Source organism: Uranotaenia lowii, chromosome 3 (assembly GCF_029784155.1).
Source record: "Uranotaenia lowii strain MFRU-FL chromosome 3, ASM2978415v1, whole genome shotgun sequence".
NCBI classification, from domain to species: domain Eukaryota; kingdom Metazoa; phylum Arthropoda; class Insecta; order Diptera; family Culicidae; genus Uranotaenia; species Uranotaenia lowii.
The window spans coordinates 329,943,608-329,970,193 of NC_073693.1; the positions used below are offsets into that span (position 1 = coordinate 329,943,608).

General features: G+C 32.8%; 1 protein-coding gene across 1 annotated transcript in view; it reads right to left on the bottom strand.

Moving 5' to 3' along the window:
- The window catches only part of LOC129755313 (uncharacterized), an 85,208-nt gene continuing 58,622 nt past the window's right edge, over nucleotides 1–26,586 (bottom strand). Inside the window, exons 3-6 of the mRNA XM_055751745.1 lie at nucleotides 10,258–10,389; nucleotides 9,445–10,170; nucleotides 8,566–9,372; nucleotides 1–8,505 (exon numbers count right to left, since the gene is read on the bottom strand). Of these exons, the coding sequence (XP_055607720.1) occupies nucleotides 8,165–8,505; nucleotides 8,566–9,372; nucleotides 9,445–10,170; nucleotides 10,258–10,389 (2,006 nt within the window). The 3' untranslated portion in view covers nucleotides 1–8,164. The remainder of the gene's footprint in view (nucleotides 8,506–8,565; nucleotides 9,373–9,444; nucleotides 10,171–10,257; nucleotides 10,390–26,586) is intronic.

Sequence of the window (26,586 nt, forward strand, 5' to 3'; positions counted from 1 at the left end):
TTTTGATATACAGAAAAAAGACGTTAAATACCAAATAGTAGCACAACACCCACAACAACAACCACAAAGAAAAACATAGCCTACTGGAATATGTAACTGTCTATAAAGTTCACCAGAGAGAAAAAAAGAAACAAGATATGAATACAACAAACAATCAGTGGTACATGTACGTAAATAAAAATCCGTTGTTTTTCTGTACAATATTTTATTAGATACCAACTAAAGGAAGAAGGAAAAACACTAGCGCGCATACACAGAAACAGCAGATGAACAGAAGGAAAATACATTTTATTACACGTGTTATACATATAAAACTAGAAGATCGGGGAACAAAATTCACGAATGAAACGATAAACGAGGAAAGGAAGAAAAAAAATTAAAACACAGATAGAACACAGTAGTAGAAACAAAATTTGCAGTTGTAAATTTTTTACTCGCTAAGACTTTCCTTTCGAACACTTCCTGTATCATGTAAAAGAAGATGTAAGGCAAAAGAAGCAAACCGTTGTCTATAAGTTACATAAATTAGGTAAGCGCTGATATTATTGTTTCAACCGAACGATATGTAAGAAGGAAGAGAAAAATAAATTATATACAAAATACTCGTTTAAATAATAATGTTTCGGCTTGTTGTTGTTTTTTTTCTAATTTCTATCACATCTGTTTGTATCTTATTAACGGTTAACTCCTGCTATGGCGATATCCTGGTAGGGCGGATGTTTTGGTAACCCTCTCGTTTTACAATTGTTATCTCAGTTTTTCACGGTAATATTCTCATTGTTATATATGGTACTTTTTTGAGTAAAAAGCTACTTAATTCTAAGCGTAGAGCTAGTGTGTTGGGGTTTTGTTTGAAAGTTTTCGGGAACAAGCAGTTTTCGATCGGTTTCTTATGCATGCATTAAGTAAAAACAAACTTTAAATCTAAAAATGTGGAATGTTCATTATGGTGAAGACTTAAAAAAGCAAGAAGAGTTCTTTAGTCACTTTGAAATGGTTTATAAACATTCGAAACGCTCTGGTATGAAGAGAACTATTGATGTATTAAGCCTTCAAGCTCAGTGGTCATAACAGAGGGCACTTATGAATGTCCTTCGACAAATATGTTTGCTTACTAGCCTGGAATACAGTAAAATTATTTTTTGGATTTAAAACTGTGGAGTATTTGAGAAAAATCCTTTCAAACTATTGATTGAAATGCTCCATATTGTGGCCTTCGCTCCAAAATGTGGCATTTTCAGAGTTCCTTAGATTGGCCGTGTCTAAAAACACGCGTTGAGCTAACACAACATCGGGCCAAATAAACTCGTTGATATTGTAAAACACAGACTCCGTTAATAATATGGTGTAGGGAAGCACAACATGGTATTGCATTGTTTTCAAGGAGTCAAAAGTCCGAAATGTCAAAAAAAAAATTTTGAATACATCACTGTTTCGAGAGAAACGCGTTCGAAGTTTGTCAGCTCCATAAGCTTCCAGCAAAAATGTTGTTTTGTTTTCTCATTTTCTAGAAAACCAAATATCCTTCAGATAACTTTGTACTATCAAAATGTAGATCTCCAAACGTACGTTTTGACCCAGCTAATAACTCAATTTTTTTACATTTGGCGCATTCGTCCTTTTCCAAATTCACAACCGGATTGATATGCTTTCACTTGTTTACTTCGGTTTTTGTTTGTTTCAAATTTTATTTTTTTATGAATGAATCTTACTCGCTCATTTGGAAACCATAGTCAATGGAAGCGAAAAACAAAATCAAAAGTTTTGAAATTTTGAAAATTTATTCTGCATTTCTCTCGAATTCGGCAGCAGTTGTTTCGAATATTTTTACGGAACAAAAACAACATCCCCTCCCGTTGATGCACAGTGATCGCTTAATCCAAAACAAACTTGGTCAAAATTTATTTAGAAATTCACAGAAAATTGAAAATAATAGCAATTCAATGTCTAATATCATAGTTTTTCAACATTGTCACGAAATTTTTTTTTCAATCAAAAATTAACCTGAAATTTATTCGAGCTAAGAGGGTATTATAATTTGATTTTTGTAACAATTTTCTTCAAAGCGACTCATATGCAGCAAACTGTTCAACAAAGCGATCCAAGATATCAAATTCGAATCCGGATCTGGTTGATTTTTTGAAGTTGAAATTAAATGAGACAAACAGTTCTCGAAGGTAACCAATAAAGGCAGATCAAATGTGCCAGTGTTTTTTTTTAAACGAACAAAAACACATACCTTTAGGATCTTAATAGAACTTGACGTTTCCTCGAAGAGATTCCTTTTACTTTACACTAAGCCCACATCTTTCGAAGATTTGATGGCTAGCATCTTACAAATGCTAAAACCACCAACCCACAGAATGTGTTCTACAGTGAACGAAATAAGAACAGTCACTACTATGCGTTTAGCTGGTTAAAATATGAATGATTGAAATTCGTCAAAATTTTCTTGTACAATTCGTTTCAAATTGAAGCAAAAAAATGAAGCATAAGATTACTTTTTTTATGAAGCAATTGGCGTTGAGGACCAAAAATATGAAAAAATAAAAAGTGCAAAACAAGAAAAGTAGAACTTATGATTTTTTACAAAAAATCAATATTATTTCCCCAAATTTTCTATGGAAAAGTTCAAAATAATGCTTCTGAGACCTTTTTGAATAGATAACGGCATTTTAGGCTTTTCTAGTATTTCAAAGGTTTTGGAGGGGTTTTTCGAAAGATTTTCCTCTAGCACAAAGGAATTTAACAATTGAGCTATATTTAGTACTTTATCAATCAGATAATTTCATCATGACTATAACTTGAAATGAAGTTACAAACGTTCTCGGTTAATTTCAAATCAGTTAATACAAACTGAAATTCAAAAACTTTGATTGTTTCATTTTCAAGTCGTAGGCAGCACCAATGTACAGGATGATGGCACTTTACAACGCATATGTAGAAGAAATCAACTTTAATATGTCTAGAAACCAAATTAAAGCTAGTGTTAAGAAATTTTTACTACAAATTAAAATGTGGTAGATGTTTTTTAAGATCAGACTCAGATGAAAGGCTTAGCCTAGGATCATTAGTAATAAAAAAATCACCATCTCGTAATTCAAACCAAATATGTCTCAATATTGATTTTCCGGGTAGATGTAGGCACATTTAAAAAAAAAAATTTACATTTCCCATAACATTTTTTGGTTGTTTTTGATGCCAGAAATAGGAAAAAAAAAGTGAAAGCGATCCATCCAGTCTTGAATCAGCGCAACAAGTTTTAATTTTGAATGGAAAGTTGTATGAGAAAACAAAGTTTTTCATTCAGAAATCGCCAGAGTTGAACTGGAAGTTAAAAAATATATATCACTTAAAAAAAAAATTCCTCGATTCTTGCAGTACAATTCAAGTGTACGAAGCATGAACCTAACTTGTACCCCAGAAAAGATATTCGATGCTATACAAAAGTTTTGTTTTCAAAATTGATTTTTTTTTTTAATTTTAGCGTTTATGACTGTATTTTCGAAAGCTGTGTAACTGTAGGATGAGAATAAAAATCTCAAAAAACCACTTTTCACAGCCAGATAAATTATTGATTTATATATCCTTTGCAAAAACCTTTCACGAATTTACTTAGTGTTCTAGTGAGCGAAGTCTGCCATTTTTAAATACTTTTCAATGGATTCAGATGTTTTATTTTAAAATGGTTAACCATTTTCATGAAATGCTTAGCGTAGCAAAATTGAAGCCTAAGAACAGTCAAAACCAAAAATCAAAGACCAACTTCATTTCAGGCTTATTTGAATTTTCTGGATGATTTAAAGTGTAAAAATTTCATCTACCATACAAATTACCATGCAAAATTCAAACGCGTTGCGCTAACTCAGGAATCAACCAAACCTTCTAAAATTTTACACTGATGCTTGATGACCCAAAAGGCATCGGAAAAACATATGGGAACAATGTCATTTTTTGCGGCAGTCCCTTTTCATCATTTCAAGGTAATTTCCAACCAGAAGGAAGCTTTTCTGGATTTTCAAAAACTCACCAGCTCAAGAATTTACCATCACCGAAGTTTCTGCTCACCTCCACTTTTTTTTGGTATTGCAAAAATAATCATGAAATGTTTTTTTTTTCAATTTAAGTATGTTCATTGACAAATGTTTTTTTTGGAAGCCCTATATAGGATTTAAAATCTGTCAATGGATTTGGATGAAAAATTATTTTTTTCATCTTGATTTTTCTTGAGTAATTTCTAGGTTTTGACCAAAATTTCCCTGGATTTTAGGTCGTCAATTTAGAAATGAAGTGCCCGGATTTTATAAAAAAAAATTGTCCGGTTTTTCCGGCCCGGATACGTGCTGAAAAAATTCTGGCAACCCTATAAATAAGCAGATTAATAACATATCTAAGCTCAAGTGTTGAATTCCTTAGTGCTATAGAAAAATCTCTTAAAATCCCCTTCGAAACTGTTGGAATACTTTAAAACGCCTGAAACGCAGTTTTTTTAAAAAAGGTCGTAGAAGCATTAACCCTTTAATGCATTTCTTTTTCAAAATGAGAATAGCAGTTATGATTCGTTGAAATAACAACATATTAACACAACTGAACAGGTTTGAAGTCGTTATTTTGAGTATTATAAAAGTTATGGCTAATCAAAGTTGAAAAATAATTTTAAAAATTCTTTAGGTATTCATTTTAATTCTATTTTGCAAATTTCATCCAAACCCTGCTGGATGCAGTAAGGTGTTTGTGGTTGATTGAAATAGAAAATTTGTTAGAGTTCTTAAGAAAAAACAGCAATTTTGTATAAACTGCTTTTTTCAAAAATTAAATAAACTTGATTTTTGCAATTTTGCGGAATAGTTTGTTGGATATCTCACACATGCATTAAAATATCGTGATAAAAATACCATGACCTGATGTCATTAAATTTCTAGAATACTGTTTGTCAGTACATCACTTAAAAATATCCTGGGTTTTCCGAGATATTTGGATTTTGATGAGTGTTGTTTTAAAACAACACTATGCATTAAAGGGTTGATATTAACATTTCCACAGAAAACTTTAATAAATGACAAGCAGACCCGGTGTGATTTGCTACCCCTTTCATGGAAAAATTAAGATCGGTAAAATTATTATAATTAAAATAAACTTTTTTGTTAAATTTAATTTAAACATTATTCAAAAGCGAACTATTTTTCATGTCATACGAGCTTCTAGATTGTTTTGAGTATCAAAGTAACTTCAACGTAAATTAAGAAAATAAATAAGAGGGATCTTCAATACAATGAATAAACCCTTGAAATAAAAAAAACGTCGCATTTGACGTAGGAGGAGTATCTAAATATAGGGAAATTTGTACAAAATCAAAAGTATGCCAAATTTTATGAAAACACTAAAACATTGGTTTTTCTGATGATATATATGTTACATTTATTTAAAATAAGAGCTTTCATTAATGAAAATAGGAAACGTCTATCTTTTCAAAATATCACCAAATTTTGTTAAAACTTATTTGTCAATTCGTTAGATCATATCATTACGTCAAAAAGCTTACGTTTATCAATTTTTAACAAAAATCCTTCGAAGTTTGTTTAATTTTGTCAAAATTTGTTGATTTTATATGGGAGCCCCCCTCTTTCTTGAACTTTTAAAGAGTTTGAAAGTATTTTCTAAACCTTGCACTTGAAAACGGCTACACACCAAATTAAACATTAATCGGTTCAGTAGTTTCCAAAAAATGTTTGAAATTTGTCATATTTCTGTTAATTTTGTATGAGAGCCGCCTCTTTTCGGATTTGGAGAGGTTTGAAAATTGTATAAAAAAAACATTCTCGGTCTTGAAAACGGCTACACACCAAATTTCACTTTGATCAGTTCAGTAGTTTTCAAAAATTGACCAAATTTTGTCTAATTTCTGTTAATTTTGTATGGGAGCCCTCTCTTTTTGGTTTCTAAGGAGTCAAAAAGTAGTATAAAAACCATTCCCGGCTTTGGTTTAGTAGTTTCTGAAAATTGTTCAAATTGTATAATATTAAAGTATATATATTAAAGTCGGAGACCTCTGAAAGTATTTTAGAAACCAACTCCGACCCCAAAAACTTTTGCATACCAAATTTCACATTGATTGGTTCAGTGGTTTTCGAGTCTATAGTCTATAGGGAACAGACAGACAGATAAACATTCATTTTTATATGTATAGATATTGATTTTTGTAGAAATTTATAATGATTACTCTTAGTTTGCACATTTTTTTCATATTTTAAATCCCCTGCCAATTGCTTCATTCAATTTAAAGTAAACTTATGCCTTAATGTATCCGTTGAACAAATAAGAATGAATTGTCGAAGAAAATTTTGACGAATTTCAATCATTCATATTTTTACAAGCAAAACACTTAGTGGTTCCATTCTTGTTTCGCTCACTGTGTGGATGCCGTAACCGGGAATCGATCTCGTGGCCGTTGGCTTAGAAGACTTAAACGCTAAGTTGAAATAGTTGAAAGATTGGCCTTATTTCAATGCTTTGATATTGATTTAAAAGCATTATTCCAAGTAAGATGCCAAATACAATTTGCACCGGGTGTCTTCATGTTTTTTCGTGAGAAAACAACAAAGCCATAATTCAAATGCACATAACGTTCCTAATTTTTCAACGCAAATTCATAGATCAGATTTTTACTTACAGATTTGAATCATTTCTTTCCAACAGAGAATTGGGTGCGAGCTGAGAAACACTCGATTCTTGAGTAGAGTGTCTACCTGGTAATTCCCGGGAATAAAAAAATCGGGAATTCCTGAGTCCCGGGAAACGCAAAATATCCCGAGAATTTCCGAAGCCAATTAAAAGTGCTAATTTACTATAAATTTACACGATCTAAATTGGAAAAATGGATCAGATTGTGCAAGGCAAATTCTACTTTGATATATGGATTAGACTTAATTTTTTTTTCTAAAAACGGGTTAATAGTGTAAAACTGAAAAACGACAAAGATTTAAAAAAAATAATAAAGAAACGCTACGAAAAGAATCTTTATGTTCTATTTTTCAACACTTATCATAGCTAAAAAATAGATGGTCCGTTTAGAAAAATTGTCCAATGAGAGAAGCAGCAAATATTGTTGCTGGCAATGCATTGAGAGCAAAACTTGCGCTCTCTCGCATACTTTCAGGGTGTACGAATAAGGTTTTGAATTTCGTCCAATTTGAATAGTTCTTATCGTTTAAGCCAGAAGTTAATAAATCTGTATGTATATCGCCTCCACTTTGGTAGATAAATGCTGTTTTTTCGAATTTTATGTGATGATTCTATAATGTATACGGAACGTATAATAAATTTTGTTGAAAAACATACATACAAAAATGTTTGCTGGGGATGATTTTGCTCGATAAAAAAAAACAACTTGAAAAGTAAAGTAAAATTGTAAAACAAATGGTTCTGCAAAAACTTCGCCCTTGGATAATAGAGCTATGATTTCAAGTTGCCATCAAAATTCAGGTCGAATTGGAGTTCTTTGAAATATTGAAAAAAGCTAGTTGTTTCTACCTTTCCATAATTTGAAATCAATTGAAAAATAAGTAACATATTTTGCTTTACAATGCAACTAAGAAACTATCAAATAATCCTTCCTGTTACGGAACAAATACAGTTGGTTTTCAAAAACTCACATTATAAAGGTTGTTCAATTTTGCTTTATGCAGCAAAATTGTAAAACGAATGAAAAAACGAAAATTCTCAAACAAAACCCTTTTAAACCTTTACGCTACATTCTACAATTGACGGAGCTCATTCTTCGCTTAAAAAAATCTAAGATTAATTTTAAAGAAGTTTGTAAGTCATGAAGTTATGCCTATTTTTTTTTTTTTAAAGGTATGTCAAACATTGGAGGTGGATGTAGAAAACATTACCTCGAACCTTTTACTCTTACATACTTGCACTGATTTATCAGTACCTGTATTGGATTGGAATTAATACATTCTAAAAAAATTTCACATAACTTTCTTCGGTAACTCAACCAACATTAATTGTCTTTTCTTCAACTGTTAAAGACACTTGAGGTTTCGTTCTTTAACCATTTCTCCTTAAACAGATAGCGCCCACCATGATTCAAAATTCTATGACCTAACGTACGCTACATTCATGCCCATATTTGTTCACCTCTTGTCAACTGAACCCCCCCTCACTTCTTGGTGTTCTCCCGTATCCACTCCATATACTCGCTAACCCGGGTATACACCCCCGGATAACCCGGTTCTCCACACTTATTCCCGAACGAAACCACCCCGACCTGGGTCCAGCGAGCCTCCACCAGCATCATCAACGGCCCACCCGAATCCCCCTGACAGGCATCGACGCCGCCCTCCGAAAATCCAGCACACAGGAAGTTATCCGTAATCGGCTGGAAGTACGCATGGTTACAGTCCTCGTTACGCCACACCGGTAGTGTTGCCTGCTGCTGCTTCGTTGACTCCTTACCCCCGTAATAGGTCGTACCCCAACCAACAACGGTTGCGCGGCGACCTGAAAAATTGAATTGAAGGTTAAAGACCTATTTCAAACCAGTTAAGATGTTTAACTTACCGGCCATTCGTTCCTTGGAAGGTAGATTACTCTTGGGTAGACACACCGGAATCACGTACTTAGACTTCCGAACCGGTCGATCCAACACCAGAATGGCGATGTCGTTGTAGAATCCAACACGGGAGAACTTCGGGTGAGCTCGTACCTCGGTAACCTTGAAGGTGACCGGTGCCGATGGTTCACCATCGGTCGATAGATCAATGTCACCCAGTCGGACGGTGAATTGCCTTGCAGCAAAAGGCCTCTGCCGGGAGTCCCGGGTACAATGGGCAGCCGTCAGAATGTACTTTGTACCCACTAGGGATCCTCCACACCAGAACTCTGTTCTTTTCGGTCCATGAAGGAAGATGGCTGCCATCCAAGGCCACTGCCCGACGGGTGCTTCAATACCCCCGACGATACGTCCTGCAGAGTATTCCTGCTGTCCACAGTCTTCAGGGTCGACAAAGTTCTCGGCCAGAGGTTTCAAGGTGGCTGACAAGATCTGCTCCGTGGTAGTTGTTACAGTGAATACCGGCACAAGTGGTCGCTTTGTGGTTGTGGGCTTCGCTACCGGGCTTAGGACTAAACTTGGAGCAGTCGTGTGAGGGACAGGCCGCTTGGTTGGTTTCTGAGTTGTGAGTACAGTACTAGCTGGAAGAGGACAGCAGACTCCGGGGACGAAAAGACTCTTGAAACATAGCGATTCTCGAAGATGGGTCAAGTCCAACAACAGTCCTGGACAGGTACTGAGATCTTCACAACGTCCTGGTCTGCCATCGGGAGTGACACATCGATTTTCGTCAGCCTTGGTTTCGATGATTTTTGCTGAAAAATTTCAAAAATATTTGTTACTGGGATGGTTAGAAGATTATAAAGACTGATGGAAAAGACACTCACTAACTGGTGCAGGTTTCTTGGTCGTTTCTACATGGGCCGGGTCCTTTCGCTTAACCTTGTTCTTCTTCTTTTTCTTTTTCTTCTGCATCGAACTCGATGGTGCAGCTGCTTCGACGTCTTCCTTCTTCTGAACTTCGAGCAGGGGTGCCTCAACATCCAGAGAAATAAGAGCCGTTGTACTTGCTGGAGTTGTGCTAGTTGTTGTAGTACTAGCAGCTGCAGTAGTCGTAGTTGTTGAAGTCGTTGTTACTTCAGGTGAAGTCACAACTTCTGAACCACCTACTCGCTTGATAAGGGGTTCTATTGTTTTCGTAACATTCGCCCCTAAAACCGTTTTAGTAAGTGTGAGGATCGCATCCGGAATGTTCTCTTTCGGACCATTGTTGAGCGAGTTCACCGATGGACTAGCTTCCTGTCCTTTGGTCATGTTCACGATGTATCTACCCACTGTATTGAGCGCTCCAAGAGTTTGTGATATCTTACTGAAATCCGGTGTCCATAGCCGGCCATTATCCGTACTCGTTTCCTCTTCATCATCTTCCTCCTCTTCATCATCTTCTTCATCTTCCTCATCATCGTCATCATCATCGCTCCCATCATCGTCATCTCCGAAGAAGTCGAGGAAGTCATCATCATCATCGTCGTCGTCTCCAGAAGCCGATTGCTTCTTGATTTTCTTCTTGTTAACTGTCAACCCTGTTGCTGGAGTTTCCTGTAAACGAGAACCTTTCGAGAGATCACTGAATATTTCCAATCCTAACGCCTAGAAAATCAAAACCCCATCAAATTACCGTCGGAACCCACCCCGGTTACCTTTAGTACCCGAACTACTCAAAGCGGAGTTTATCGAGCTGTGCGACGAAATCTTCCGCGCTTGAATGCCTCCTCCACCACCATCGTCTTCGGCATGGCACACTGCGATGATCAGCGTGGCTGCTATCAAAACTGTAAACATAGGGAAGCAAATAAACGTTGGTCAACATTTTGTCATGAATCTTGTTTACAATAAAAAATAATCGGAGCATGCTTTGCGTAGGGCGACACTTATAAAAATATCTTATTTTTGTATTCTTATCGTAGAGAGCTTAAACGCCATTGTAATTCAACGCCAATCAAACTGCTCACAATTCTTCCATCAGAACAGTAAAAGACTCATCGAGTTCGGGTTTTTGATTTACTTACAACCTTCGATGGAAAACGGAAAGATACATAAGTAAATGTAAAGCACATGATCCAAAACATCTTCATAAAGAGCTAACCAACGAGGGTGTATGTCGTCACGCATGTGAACGACGATAATCAAAACAAAAACCGAACAAACATAGCCATACATATGTAGCAAATCGATGTTTTACTATGTAGAGGACAGTAGGAAAAGCGGAAACGAAAATAAAGTGTGTAAAATAGCTATCAAACATTCAACAGAGTAGAAAAAAAAACAAACAAACAACAAAGGCTGAATCAACGAAGCAGAAAAATAGTCTGGGTCTAAAAATAGGTACAACGTTAGGCCTTTCGGTTAGTGCTTAGTTTGGGCACATGCCGAGATTATAATATGATGGTGTTGATTTGGCCGCGTCGAATTTGGCTCGACCGTAGAAAAGTTAATAGGGTCAGTTATTAAACGAGGAAATGATATGACTGTTACGACCTACATAGGATGCATTTTTTCTGAGCTCAGAACTTCTTCATTCTGCAAGTTAAAAAAGCAGAAAAATTGAAATAAAAAACGGGGAATAGTAAGAAGAAATGTACAATTTTCTTGTAATTTCTGTCTGAATCGATAGAAGTAGCAAAAAATCTTTATTAATGACAATGAAAATCTATAGGTTTCTGTTCCATACTTTGACTACTTTTGTCCGATTATGTCGAAAAGCTTATATTCCATGTACTTATGTAGAAGAATTATACCCAAAAAAAAATTCCAAGACAATAAGCTATGCAGTAAATACCCATTTTATTTAAGAAGAATAAAGACCTATTTCTAATGGTGAGTACTAAAGAGACTATAGTAAACAAAGAGGCGCCAGTGATCCCTTTCAAAATAATGAGCTTGCATCCCTACTGTAGAGATGCCTTTAAGACTGCTTGGTTTTGCTCGATTGGAATGACACTGACAGAAAATCAAAGATTCCAATCGTGACATTTCGTCTCTTTGTTTACTATAGGCTCGTTAGTGAGTACCAATGGCAATTCTTAAAACTGATGTTTAGATGTCTCTTGAACGGGTCTAGAAATTGGTCGGTTTTACAATATACTTTTTCAAATAGTGTTCTAAGACTTTGATAAAGTATGAAAGAATCAGCATATCAGAGAAAATATATGAGCTGTGACCATTTCTATATCAGATTTCTCATTTCTCATTTTTTTCTCTGGGAATCAGGCGCGGTCCTAGACCTCGCCCTTGGGGTGGAGGGGTGCTTTACAATTTTTTTTTAAATCAGTCTATTAAAAGAAATGTGAATTCCTGGTGAAAACTCGTCTATTTTGATAGAGCAAATGGAGGGGCCGGGCGGAGAGAGGGCAAAGGTACAATTGAAAATGAGTCTTCAATATTACCGCAGCCCGTGGCGTAGATGATAGCATTCAAGTCTTCTAAACCAACAGTCATGAGATCGAATCTCGGTCACGGCATACATACACTCATGCAAATTCTTATTATAATTTTTATAAGATGCCTCTTTTGAATCGCTTCTTAGAGTGTAAAATTGATTTTCATAAGAGTCTTATGAAATTCTTCCAATTTTCAAAGCCAGTTCTTATGAAAAATAGAAGAAGTGGCATTGTAAAAAAAAATGAACACATTAATTCTATCAGTCATTAATTTTCATCGTCATACGAGGCATCAAAGTAGTTGAGCCAATATAGTTTTCCTAAAAGATAAAAGTGGTTTTCTTATTCTAAATGGTATGTTTATTATTTGTAAACGTTGACATTATTTGTAAACTCAAACACATATTTTGTTTACTTTACAGCATGTTGACCGGAAAAGGTAAAAAGTCAATGGACCCGATGTGGCAGATTAATTTTGTTGGAATTGGGTGTTTGTGTGGTGCTGATAGTGATGATGATGTAACAAATTAGCTAGAAACTAAATAAAATGTTTTTAACATCAATCATCTTGAGTTATTTTCATCAAACATAACATTTTCTGTTTCCATTAGACGCTCTTATGAAAAGCAACAACCTCTCATTGAAGTAGGTGTTCATCTAAAGAAATCATTCACGTCATAAGACAATCTAATAAAATTCAATGATTTTTCTTATAATGCCAGTTTATAAGAGAATCTTATGACATACCTAATGGTATTTTTCTGAATGTAGTACACGTTCTGTGGGTTGGTGATTTTATCATTTGTAAGATGCTAGCCATCATATCCTCGAAAGTTGTACGCTTAGAGATAAGTTAAAAAAAAATCTCTTCGAGAAAATATCGAGTTTCATTGAAATCCTGTGTGTTTTCGTGTTCTTTTTTTAATATTTAATATTTCATCCTCCTCTTGAATTTCATTGAACAATATTAGAAGTACCATCAATTGGGGCAAAATGCAACACTTTTCAACTTCAACGGTTTCTAAAATTTTAATGCCTAAAGAAAATCATACCTGTTGTACATCAAAAGTTTTAAGGTTGATAGGACACCAAATTGACGTATTCAGAAAAATTATTAATTTCACCAGTTATTTTTAAATTTTCAAAAACATGCGATTTTCACCCTACTAAGAAAAAGGGGTTAGTTGCAACAAACTTTGTTATTAATAAAAATCAAGTTTGAAAATTTATAGTTTTTGATACATTTGTGATGTCATAACGCATAAAGCACCAATTGCAGTAATTTTTGGTTTGCTTCGAATTAAATTTTGCATTTTTCTATCAAAAATGTTTTTAAGAAAACAGTGTAAATTTGCTGCATATATTTAGGGGTGAAAAATACTTCACATATTTTATTAGCTTAAATCATCAAAATGAATCTTAGGATGGATGAAATTTGAATGTGAACAAAAGCATAATGCAAAACAATCATATCCCAGCATATGGAAACGAGATTTATGGGTTTAGTTTTGATTTTCAATTTGTTGCATTTTGCCCCAGACAGGTAGGTGAATTATTAAAATCTATATTTAATAAAAAATGGTGATTGTCCGAAAAATATTTTTACACCAACTGTGCTGGTATAGGATAATGAAAGCACTTTTTAAAACTCTTTCACGATGTTAAAAACTATGTCATCATCGATTTGCTATCATTCAATGATAACTTTTTTACAATATATTGAAATAAAAATTAAATGACTGTTGTGGTATGCAAATGTTGTATCTAACCATGCTTTTGCATGATACCCCGTTTGGCGATATTTTGTAAACATATGAAATAAGCGAAGAATAGAGAAAACTTTTAACAATATTACTCAATATAACTATTTAAATGTCCTTTTATTCAACTCATAGATTTATATGAACTCAATTTTCGTAATTTGTATATTTGGTAGTTTAGAAAATAACCCATTATTGACTCATTGAAGAATCTTTCGAATGAAATAACAAACACATTTTTGGAGAAGAAAAAATAGAAAAAAAATCTTCAATATTGTTCAAAACTGTTTCCTAAACTTCTTCATAGGCTAGGCTCATAATAAAATTTTGATGAATCTTATTTTGCAACTATACATTCGAAAAAAAAAACAAACATTTGACAAAAGTGTTTGTTAATAATTGCTATGAATTTAAAACTGATTATGAAACACTGATACTACTTTTCTGAAATATTCGAAAAATTCGTTTTCTCATTATCAATTTCAGTTTCGATTTTTCAATTTCTAAAAAGAAAATCTTAAATATGATCATGAAATCAGATTCTGAGGTATGAAGCTTTTTGAACTTTATTTTTGTGGGTTTTCTTGAAAAATTTTAAGCTCTCATACTAAATTTTTAATTTTAACGAACACACACATATAGGATCTCAGTGAAACTTCATGTTTCTTTGAAGAGATCTAATTTACTTAACTCTAAGGCGTACATCTTTCAAGGATATTATGGCTAGCATCTAACAAATGCTAAAACCACCAGACCACAGAAAGAGTACTATATGTGCCGTGATCGGGATTCGATCTCATGGACTCTAGCTTAGAAGACTGGAACGCTATCCTCTAGGCCACGACCGGCGGCTTAACCAATCATTGATAACTGATTGAGATTGAGTTAATAATATACATGAAAAGCAGAATATAAGATTGAATCTATTTATTATCCTTCATTTGTTCAATAACACAGATGATTAGGAAGAATGCCACAAATCAGTAAATTCCCGCAAAAAAACGATACAGATTTTGGCTCGATAATCTTGTTTCAGATATACAACAACGCTTTGAAATAGCAATTTTACAATCTCTAGAAAATTAAATACATTTCATAACTTACATATTTAATACCGAAAAAGGGCGTTGTCTTCAGTTTAGTAGTTTATACGTACTAAAGATTTCAATCTATCTATCAAACTACTTCGTTGAAGACTGCAAAGCATTTTCACAAAAGCTTCAAAAAAGCATCCAAGATTAATTTTGGTTCGAAATGATTTTAAAGATGAAAACTTCTATAAATTTTTCCCAGAAGTAAAATTCACTCAAAGTCTATGGGAAAATTGATATTTTTTAAATCCTATAAATACTTACATTTTTGTCTAAAATGTTTTAAATTGTTTTTTTTATGATTTTTAAGGTATCATAAACTAGAGCTGATAAAAAATACAAATTATAATTATCTCTATTTGGTTTTGAATATTCTTAATGAAGGCAATAGTTATATCACACAATCCTTACTTCTGATTTATTTTTGATGCAATCTCTTATTCCTCTCTGATTTAAACTAAGAACTCTGTTGACGAATTCTTCAAACTTTATTTCGTAATATTTTAAATTCGATTTCTGGTTTGCAGAACCTGTATTTTATACGGTCATCCATAAATAAATATTTGATATAAATTGAGTCCAACATTTACATAACGATCTTTAGATTTTAATTCATTAAAGAGCGCGTAGAACTCTAAGCCGAGAAACTCCGATATTCGGCACTGCATATCTCAGAAACCACTGGCTCAAATTCTTCAAACTTAAAAATGTTGAGATACTGAAAGTCATGTGTTTATAGTGTTTTTATTATTAATTAAATAATTCATTTAAAATATTTGAGTTATGCTTCTTGAAGCAGTTCGCTTGCGGCAAGCGAAAAACGGGATATCACGTATTTGGTCCACAATGTATTAATAACGTATTTCTATTACAGTTTCATAACTCATTTCCGAATGATGTCAAATGAGGGTGAAATACATTCAGACATAAGAATCTTTACTTTGGTTCAAGTCTCATTTCTTATTTTCAAAAAAAAATCAAGAAAAATCCTTATAGGGAACCTTTTTTTCTTTATAACATCAATGTTACACCAATATTTGTTATGTATAACGATCGAAACTTAGTTGTGAAATATCAAAAAAAATTGAGAAAAAGTTTGGCCCATTTTCTATGTTAAACATATCTGTTGCGAATTTCTTACTTAACGGAACAAAATGAGAAGTCGAATTTCATAAATGCCTACATTGTTGAAAAAGAGAAAAGAATGTGAGATTGCCAGTGGAAATCAAATGCTTCAAGTGCCTACTGGAAAACTGATCCCTAAAGGGTGATACGGTCAAAATTTGGTCAAGGGAAAACGCGTGTAAATCGGTGAAATCGTTTATTAAAAAAACAAATAAAATGTTCACGCAGTCAAACTTCGTCAGCATCGTCATGTACAGCCTCCGGGATCGCGCTTTGGCCGTCGTATTTTGTTAATTATCGCGATTTGGAGTCACTACCTTCTTGAAAGTCGATAGTCCAGCTCGTTTTTTGGCTCGATGCACGGTTGTAGACGACAGGGCCGTAGGAAGAAACGACTCATGGGGGGGGTTTTATGACTGATTTTTACCTATGATTTTTTTCCCAACAATTCACGAATACAAAAAAAATCAAAACAAATTATGTTTGTATCTATATGATTATGAATTTTTAAGTACTCATTAATAGTTTTCATATTAAATCGTAACTTCAGAAAAGTGGTTCTTAGCCTAAGAGGTGAGCTAAATTTTTATAATGAAACTTTTAGCAACAAAATATGGAATTTGTTTTCAACGATGGTTAATATTTTTGAATTTGTTTAAGAGTCTGGTAGATCATAGTTATTTGATTTGAGCATTAAATAAGTTCTTTTTAGGGAAGCTTTCAATTTCTTTTTAAAAAATATTCTATACTCAAAACAAACATGCTCAATCTTCCAAATTCTTTTGCAAGTTCCAAGATTCTAACCTTCGATGAAAATAAATCAAATTTTCCCAACAGACAGTAAGAGATAAAAAATATCGGGATTAAATTTGCTTGATGTAAACTTGAACTAAATTTATGATTTTATTTTGAAAATTGGCTTAAAAAACTGCAATATCAATGATGTTATACAATTCACCGAGAAAAAATAGGATTTGGTGCAGATATTTTAGGTAAAGATTGGGTACATATTTCTTATACAGCGAATATTTTTCATAAAGAATCAATTCCATATTGAAAATCGTAAGGATGATTTTTTTTTAAATATAATTTGGGATATTTTGCATAAAACAAAGCTTAGCAAATTAACTCAAATTCTACTTTATATTTATGATCTTTTCCGATTGATGATTCTCGGCGATCATTCGTAAAAAAAAGGAAAATAAGGATCATTAGTAAGTGCTGTGATCAAGATAAAAAAAAAACGTTATATTTGTGATTTTATGATGAAAAACGCATTTACAAGCTTAATCTTTTTCTGAATTCTAATCCTGAATTCTGAACCTGATTTCAAAAACTGAACTTTGAATCTGTTTCCGAATTTCTATACGATTTCTGAAATGTGCAAAAAGTACTTTTTCCGAATCTTAATTCCAGATAAGAATTTTATGAGCCAAGTTTTAGAGCCCGCAATCATGAATCTATTATTTCAAATCTGAGTTCTGGTTTAATCCTAATTCATCATTTTTATGATTTATTTTTAATCTGTTTTGTAAATCTGAATTAGAATGTGAATTTCAAATTATGAATCTGAATCTAAGTTTTCAATTTTGGATCGCCACTTAAGGAGCTTTAAATGTTTAAATTTGGTGTTAGAATAAAGTTTAAAAACTACGAATTTGAATAAAAAACAAAAATTTTCTTTTCCTCATATTCTTATATCAAAACGTTGAAAATGCATACGATTTTCAAAACACATGATTTAAATTTGATATGAAATGCAAAACCGAATTTGAACCAGGATTTCAAAACAGCTTTTTATTCCTAATTTCTTCTGATTATTCGGTCTAAAAATCAAGAATCCTAAACTTGATACAGAATCAGAAATACGAAATTATATGGAAATTCCATTTTGTTTATGGGAATATGAACCTCCAAAATGGGTTTAGTTAAAAAATTTATATTCAGACCTGAATTTCTATGCTAAGATTGCCAGATTGACCGATTTTAACGGTATTGACCTGGATAATGAATATAAAATTAGGAAAAAAATCGGTTCGACTCGGTTGCCGGATTCCATTGGAAAAGCCAAGGTTTTGCCTGGATTTATTCTCATTCTCATTCTTGAATTGTTTTTTAATTTTTTTTATTTATGCGTCCAAAATTTTTGGAGCAAGGTAAAAAAAAATTATAGAAGGTTTTTTCATGTTTTTTTTTTCTTGATTGTCGATGAATAATTTCTGGGTTTTGACAAAAATTGGATATTGCACGAATTTTGGTCGACAATTTTGAAATCCAATACCCGGATTTTGCAAGGTTTTTATGTAAAACAGCACGGATTTGTCTGGCCCGGATACGTGATGGAAAAATTCTAGCAACCTTATCCTATGAACAATTGAGAAAATTTTGAGAAACTGTAGCTGAATTTTGAACTTGCGATGGGTTTTTGAGGTTTTGGCATTAGGTTTTAGTCTAGATTGTTACTCTTGAATAACTTAGCACTTGATTATAATTTGATTATGAATTTAAAATTTGGAGTGTAGAGTATAATACCTCGCTTGCTTTTTTGGACCCTCATGGGGGGGGTTTAACCCCCAAAACCCCCCCCCGTTCCTACGGCCATGGTAGACGATACACCCAGCTTATTTGCGGCATCTCGGAGAGAGAGGTTAGGGTTTCGCTTGAAACTACCGGCAACTCTCTTTGTCGTCTCAGCGGCTTCCGGTTTTCGATTTCCCCACGATCCTGACTTCCTGGCTGTCGACAAATGTTCCCCAAACACTTTATTTAGATACATTTGTAGCGGTTGATTTGGCAACTATTAGCGATTTTGCCAGCTTTGCGTGCGAGTAGCTGATTTTGACCAAATTTTGACCGTATCACCCTTTACAATCTAAAATTTGACTGCATTTTATTTCAATGTATTTAAGATCATCATATCTCTAGGGCTGACACTAAGTTTTACTGGCTAACAATTCTTCCAATCTATACCGTATAATTTCCATCAAAAACCATCAACATCTCCTCAAACTGCATACGACTCGTCGTTAAACGTCTACTGTCACAAACATAAAAACCCCTCAGGCAGGACCGTTGTTGAGCGACTCGCTAAGCTATTAGTGTCATCGGGGAGGCACATTTACGCAGACGCACTCAATCAACTGACGGAACCTTACGCCTGGAGAGATGGTTCAATGAAAGAATTCCATAAAACATGCACTGTTGACAGGTAAATTCAAACATAAATTCCTATTACATCAAGGCGGGCTTTTTGCGCTCAAACAGGATTCAGAGCTTAACATGATGTTGATCACAATCGTTCGCTGCCGATTAGTATTTTCTTGCCGATCGTCTACTGAGGGAGGAGGCAGAAGAAATTATGGAAGGCGATCATCATAACGGCATGATTTTATCGCGATAAAAAAAACTCGCGACTGCTATATTGAATTTATGACGCATAAATGGTCGCTGAAAGTAAAAGTAATTTGTCGAAGACTTGTCAGCATCCCGAACAGCTAGCCAGGCTATAGCTGACCCCTCGTTAACAGATTGCTTACTGATCTCAGATGACGGCAGCGCGGCGCCTCCAGGAAGGTAGTAGGTATGCGAATTATGAGTGATGCAATCGGCGGCGCCGATTATCGGAAGCCCTGCGACTCATCAAAATTGAATATTTCAATAAATTAACTGCAGGAAAGCAAACATAATGAAAGGTAATCATTTTATTTCAAATTTCAAACCTTAAGCAACATGAGACGATAGATAGAATATATGAACGTCGCATCGAAAGAATATCGAATATCAAACAATGAATATCGAATACCGAATATCGAATATCGAATATCGATTATCGACTATCAAATATCGAATATCGAATATCGAATATCGAATATTGAATATCGAATATCGAATATCGAATATCGGATATCGATAATCGAAAATTTAATTAAGAATATCGAATATCGAATATCGAATATTGAATATCAAATATCGAATATCGAATGTCGAATATCGAATATCGAATATCGAATATCGAATATCGAATATCGAATATCGAATATCGAATATCGAATATCGAATATCGAATATCGAATATCGAATATCGAATATCGAATATCGAATATCGAATATCGAATATCGAATATCGTATATCGAATATCGAATATCGAATATCGAATATCGAATATCGAATATCGAATATCGAATATTGAATATCGAATATCGAATATCGAATGTCGAATATCGAATATCGAATATCGAATATCGAATATCGAATATCGAATATCGAATATCGAATATCGAATATCGAATATCGAATATCGAATATCGAATATCGAATATCGAATATCGAATATCGAATATCGAATATCGAATATCGAATATCGAATATCGAATATCGAATATCGAATATCGAATATCGAATATCGAATATCGAATATCGAATATCGAATATCGAATATCGAATATCGAATATCGAATATCGAATATCGAATATCGAATATCGAATATCGAATATCGAATATCGAATATCGAATATCGAATATCGAATATCGAATATCGAATGTCGAATGTCGAATGTCGAATGTCGAAAATCGAAAATCGAAAATCGAAAATCGAAAATCGAAAATCGAATATCGAATATCGAATATCGAATATCGAATATCGAAAATCGAAAATCAAAAATCAAAAATCAAAAAATCGAAAATCGAAAATCGAAAATCGAAAATCGAAAATCGAAAATCGAAAATCGAAAATCGAAAATCGAAAATCGAAAATCGAAAATCGAAAATCGAAAATCGAAAATCGAAAATCGAAAATCGAAAATCGAAAATCGAAAATCGAAAATCGAAAATCGAAAATCGAAAATCGAAAATCGAAAATCAAAAATCGAAAATCGAAAATCGAAAATCGAAAATCGAAAATCGAAAATCGAAAATCGAAAATCGAAAATCGAAAATCGAAAATCGAAAATCGAAAATCGAAAATCGAAAATCGAAAATCGAAAATCGAAAATCGAAAATCGAAAATCGAAAATCGAAAATCGAAAATCGAAAATCGAAAATCGAAAATCGAAAATCGAAAATCGAAAATCGAAAATCGAAAATCGAAAATCGAAAATCGAAAATCGAAAATCGAAAATCGAAAATCGAAAATCGAAAATCGAAAATCGAAAATCGAAAATCGAAAATCGAAAATCGAAAATCGAAAATCGAAAATCGAAAATCGAAAATCGAAAATCGAAAATCGAAAATCGAAAATCGAAAATCGAAAATCGAAAATCGAAAATCGAAAATCGAAAATCGAAAATCGAAAATCGAAAATCGAAAATCGAAAATCGAAAATCGAAAATCGAAAATCGAAAATCGAAAATCGAAAATCGAAAATCGAAAATCGAAAATCGAAAATCGAAAATCGAAAATCGAAAATCGAAAATCGAAAATCGAAAATCGAAAATCGAAAATCGAAAATCGAAAATCGAAAATCGAAAATCGAAAATCGAAAATCGAAAATCGAAAATCGAAAATCGAAAATCGAAAATCGAAAATCGAAAATCGAAAATCGAAAATCGAAAATCGAAAATCGAAAATCGAAAATCGAAAATCGAAAATCGAAAATCGAAAATCGAAAAACGAAAAACGAAAAACGAAAAACGAAAAACGAAAAACGAAAAACGAAAAACGAAAAACGAAAAACGAAAAACGAAAAACGAAAAACGAAAAACGAAAAACGAAAAACGAAAAACGAAAAACGAAAAACGAAAAACGAAAAACGAAAAACGAAAAACGAAAAACGAAAAACGAAAAACGAAAAACGAAAAACGAAAAACGAAAAACGAAAAACGAAAAACGAAAAACGAAAAACGAAAAACGAAAAACGAAAAACGAAAAACGAAAAACGAAAAACGAAAAACGAAAAACGAAAAACGAAAAACGAAAAACGAAAAACGAAAAACGAAAAACGAAAAACGAAAAACGAAAAACGAAAAACGAAAAACGAAAAACGAAAAACGAAAAACGAAAAACGAAAAACGAAAAACGAAAAACGAAAAACGAAAAACGAAAAACGAAAAACGAAAAACGAAAAACGAAAAACGAAAAACGAAAAACGAAAAACGAAAAACGAAAAACGAAAAACGAAAAACGAAAAACGAAAAACGAAAAACGAAAAACGAAAAACGAAAAACGAAAAACGAAAAACGAAAAACGAAAAACGAAAAACGAAAAACGAAAAACGAAAAACGAAAAACGAAAAACGAAAAACGAAAAACGAAAAACGAAAAACGAAAAACGAAAAACGAAAAACGAAAAACGAAAAACGAAAAACGAAAAACGAAAAACGAAAAACGAAAAACGAAAAACGAAAAACGAAAAACGAAAAACGAAAAACGAAAAACGAAAAACGAAAAACGAAAAACGAAAAACGAAAAACGAAAAACGAAAAACGAAAAACGAAAAACGAAAAACGAAAAACGAAAAACGAAAAACGAAAAACGAAAAACGAAAAACGAAAAACGAAAAACGAAAAACGAAAAACGAAAAACGAAAAACGAAAAACGAAAAACGAAAAACGAAAAACGAAAAACGAAAAACGAAAAACGAAAAACGAAAAACGAAAAACGAAAAACGAAAAACGAAAAACGAAAAACGAAAAACGAAAAACGAAAAACGAAAAACGAAAAACGAAAAACGAAAAACGAAAAACGAAAAACGAAAAACGAAAAACGAAAAACGAAAAACGAAAAACGAAAAACGAAAAACGAAAAACGAAAAACGAAAAACGAAAAACGAAAAACGAAAAACGAAAAACGAAAAACGAAAAACGAAAAACGAAAAACGAAAAACGAAAAACGAAAAACGAAAAACGAAAAACGAAAAACGAAAAACGAAAAACGAAAAACGAAAAACGAAAAACGAAAAACGAAAAACGAAAAACGAAAAACGAAAAACGAAAAAAAAACGAAAATCGAAAAAATGTAATACAGGTCGGACTCGATTATCCGGAGTATCGATTTTTATTTCACTCCGGGTAATCGAATCTTCCGGATAATCGAATCGTAAAAAATTTTTTTTTTTTTCAGTCTGAGGACGTTAAGTTGTATTTTTTTTTGTGCATTATTTTGGTTGAAATGCAGTGGCGTAGCCAGAAATCATTTTTATAGGAAAAAAGGCGTAAAATCGTGATAAGACAAAAAACAAATATATAATATTAAACAATTACTGGTTTCACTTTACCTTAACCTGACACATCTCGGAAGTGATTTTTATTATCATGCTTCGTTATTCAATGAATGAATTTGTTTTTTAGCTTAAATAAACGAGAAGTTTCCTGACAAGAAATATGAATTTTATTTAACCAAAATGAGAATGTAACAAAAACCAATATCAAAAGGGGAACACTGAAATGACACCCTAGCTTAAGTCCCTCTTTTTCTAACTACGTTCACGTTTGTACATTTGATAATACTTTGTAAATAAACTAAAATACATTTCAAGATCCACTCATTTTCAACCGAAGAAAATCGATAAATTAATAAAACTAGATAATAAATAATTAACCTGTTTTTTCCCATGATTTTTAAATATTTGAACAATAAAATGCTTTAGTAACGAATGAGCTTGAACAAAAATTGTTCCCCATGGTCTCAAAAGTTGTAATTCGTTGAAAAAAGTTTTTGATTGTTTCAATAGTTGCTAGATTGTTTTTCAATAGTTACTATATCTAAATTTCAAGAAGGCTTATAGACAAGCACAATAAGTACCCAAGGAAGTTTATTCAATTATTGACTGCATCATAGTAGATTTACAAACTTGATAAAGACGCAAATGTTGTGGATCCCTTGTGCTACCATGGGATGTAGAGGGTTAAACTCATTGACAACTCTTATTCTTACCCTTCTGTTCCTAGCTACGTTCTTGCTTGATCACATAATTATATTATGTATTATAGAGTAAATGAGTTTGATCTTGAACAATACACTGTGGATAACCGAGTTTTAATATAAAGTACAACTACTATACTAGCCCTAACTCCGTCCAAAGCTGATAAAAATATTATTTTGTGAATAATAGTACTAAATTAGTTAAAAAATCAAAATAAAAATTTAAAAAAAAATTTTTTTTTCAAAACTCCGGATAATCGAGTCTAAAATTCCGGATAATCGAACCCCGGATAATCGAGTCTCCGGATAATCGAGTCTCCGGATAATCGAGTCCGACCTGTAGTAGATTGAGACTTCTGCTTGTTGATTATGGAAAAATAGATTGATACTTCTGCTTGTTGATTATGGAAAAGTGGATTGAGCTTATGCCTGTTGAAAATGATAAAGCGGGTTGGGATTTCTGCTTGTTGATCATGTTAAAACGGAGTGAGCTTCTGCTTGTTGATTGTTTTAAAGTGGATTGGGACTTCTTCTGTTGTTGATTATGTGAAAGTGGATTTAGACTTTGGATTTTAAAAATAGTAAAGCATTATGAGTTTATGTAAAAGTGTATTGAGGCTTGTGATAGTTGAAAATCTTTAAGTGGTTCTAGTATTCTGTTTGTTCAAAATTATATTTGTTGTTTGTTGAATATTAGATGTCTCATTCTGTCTGTTGAAAATATGAAAAAAAAAAAAAACAAATAGAGACTTCTTAATATAGATGATAAACAAATGGATTGAGACTTCTGTACCTTTGAAATGTAAAAGCGGATTGAAACTCCAGTTTTTTTTAATGTGATTAGGTGTATGACTTCTGTCGTTTGAAAATGAAAAAAAAACAGATTGCGACTTCTTCTTGTCTTTTATGTAAAAATAGATTGAGACTTATGGTTGTTGATTATGTAAAATTTAATTGAGATATTTTTTTTAAATTTCCTCAATGAAATTGAAAAGGAATAAAATGTCAGATTGTTGTGTATTGTCATTGAAATAGCTTTTTGAAAAAGGTCAAAAATATTTATGAAATTTCTGCACTTTATAACAAAACATTGAAACAAAAACATAAAATTTTAAAATAAAATTCAAAATAAAAGATTTAAAGCAATTCTCAACTTGCCTCAAGAATTCAAGTTATTTTGAGTTCTGTGAAAAAAGTTAAAGAAGTTTTATATTTGTTTACTTTGCCACATTTAACGAATTTTTAAAGAACTTTCCAACCAAATTGAATTTAAATTTTTTTCACGAGCATAAATCTGATTGTAATTTTATTTTGGCTTTTTCGGTCTTGGAAACAAAGAATTGAAATACCGGACGTTTCCTAGTCGTTGGACTAAAACGAAATTGACAAAAACAGTAGACAGCAAAGTGAGTTACAACACTACATTTTATAAATTATTAAAAACGCTCACAACAATAATTTTTTATTACAGTTCTTCTAGTTCCCTTGAAAAAGCCCAACAAAACTGGTCGAAACGTCGGGTATTTCGAAAAGCACCGTTTTTTTTTTTAATTTCTGCAGTGATGTCAGAATTACTTGTAATGATATCTCTCCAAAAAATTTTAAAACTGTTGGATTTTACTTTTTTAGATTTTTGGGGGTTCGTTTTGGAGGCGTTGGCTTTTTTTTGTATGATTTGCCAAATTAAGTGAATAAATCTGGGCAAAATCTGGGCAACCGAGCCGGGCCGAACTGTTCTCAAATTTTGTATCAATCATCCGGGCAAACCCGGATAAAACCGGGCAATCTGGCAACCTTACCCAAGAGTGTCCAAAAATGCCAAGCAAAATGTTCTTTTCTGATCTTAAAATTCCATTCCAAATTAAATATTAATGAACAACTAAAATGATTCAAGGTAACGATCTCGATTCAGAACCTCGAAAAAATTTCTGTTTGTTGATAGAAATTCAATCGTCCCGAATATTGATTTCCAATAAGATTAGACTCAGATTTTGCGCGAATTTTTGCTCTTTATTTGCAAAATCGAACAAAAATTTAAATTGAGTCATTAAAATTATATATGTAAACAAAAGCATAGTATTTTCCTTCATGATTTTTATCTAATAATTTGTAAATTGACGGATATTGGAGAAAATATCCCGGATTTGCACGGACCTGACACTAGGGAAAAAAATCCGGTAAAATCAGGCTAGAACAATTCCGGTTTTTATTGTTCCAAATAATCATTAAAATTTGACTTCTGTTGATTAGAATTCGGATTCTGTATCTAGTTTGTTGATACTTAACTTTAGTTAAGAACATCATTGGAAAAAAATCCTGTACTTGGTTTTGTATTTTTTGCATTTAAACTTACAAACCATTTTTTAGATTTGAGATTTTTACTTTTGATTCGTTTACAGAATTGGATCTAAAGAAAGTTTCATAATATTTGGTGAACCAGAATTAAACAATCTGAAACAATTTCATCATTCGCAATTTTCCTGCAGATTCACAAGTTGAATTTAGAAAAAAAAAACTGAAGAAGGAATCCATTGAAACCCAGCAATTCAGTATTCAAATAAGAGATTTTTGATTAAGAATTCAAAATCGTTTTCAAATTCGGAACAGGTTCAAAAAGCAGGGCTCAAATACGGAATCAAAATAAAAAATTCGGATTCAGCTCGAAATTAAGTAATATAATCAAGATATTTAATACAAAATTAGGTAACAGTCCGGCCTGGCCTGGTTGCCCAGATTTTGTTGAAAAATGCCCGGA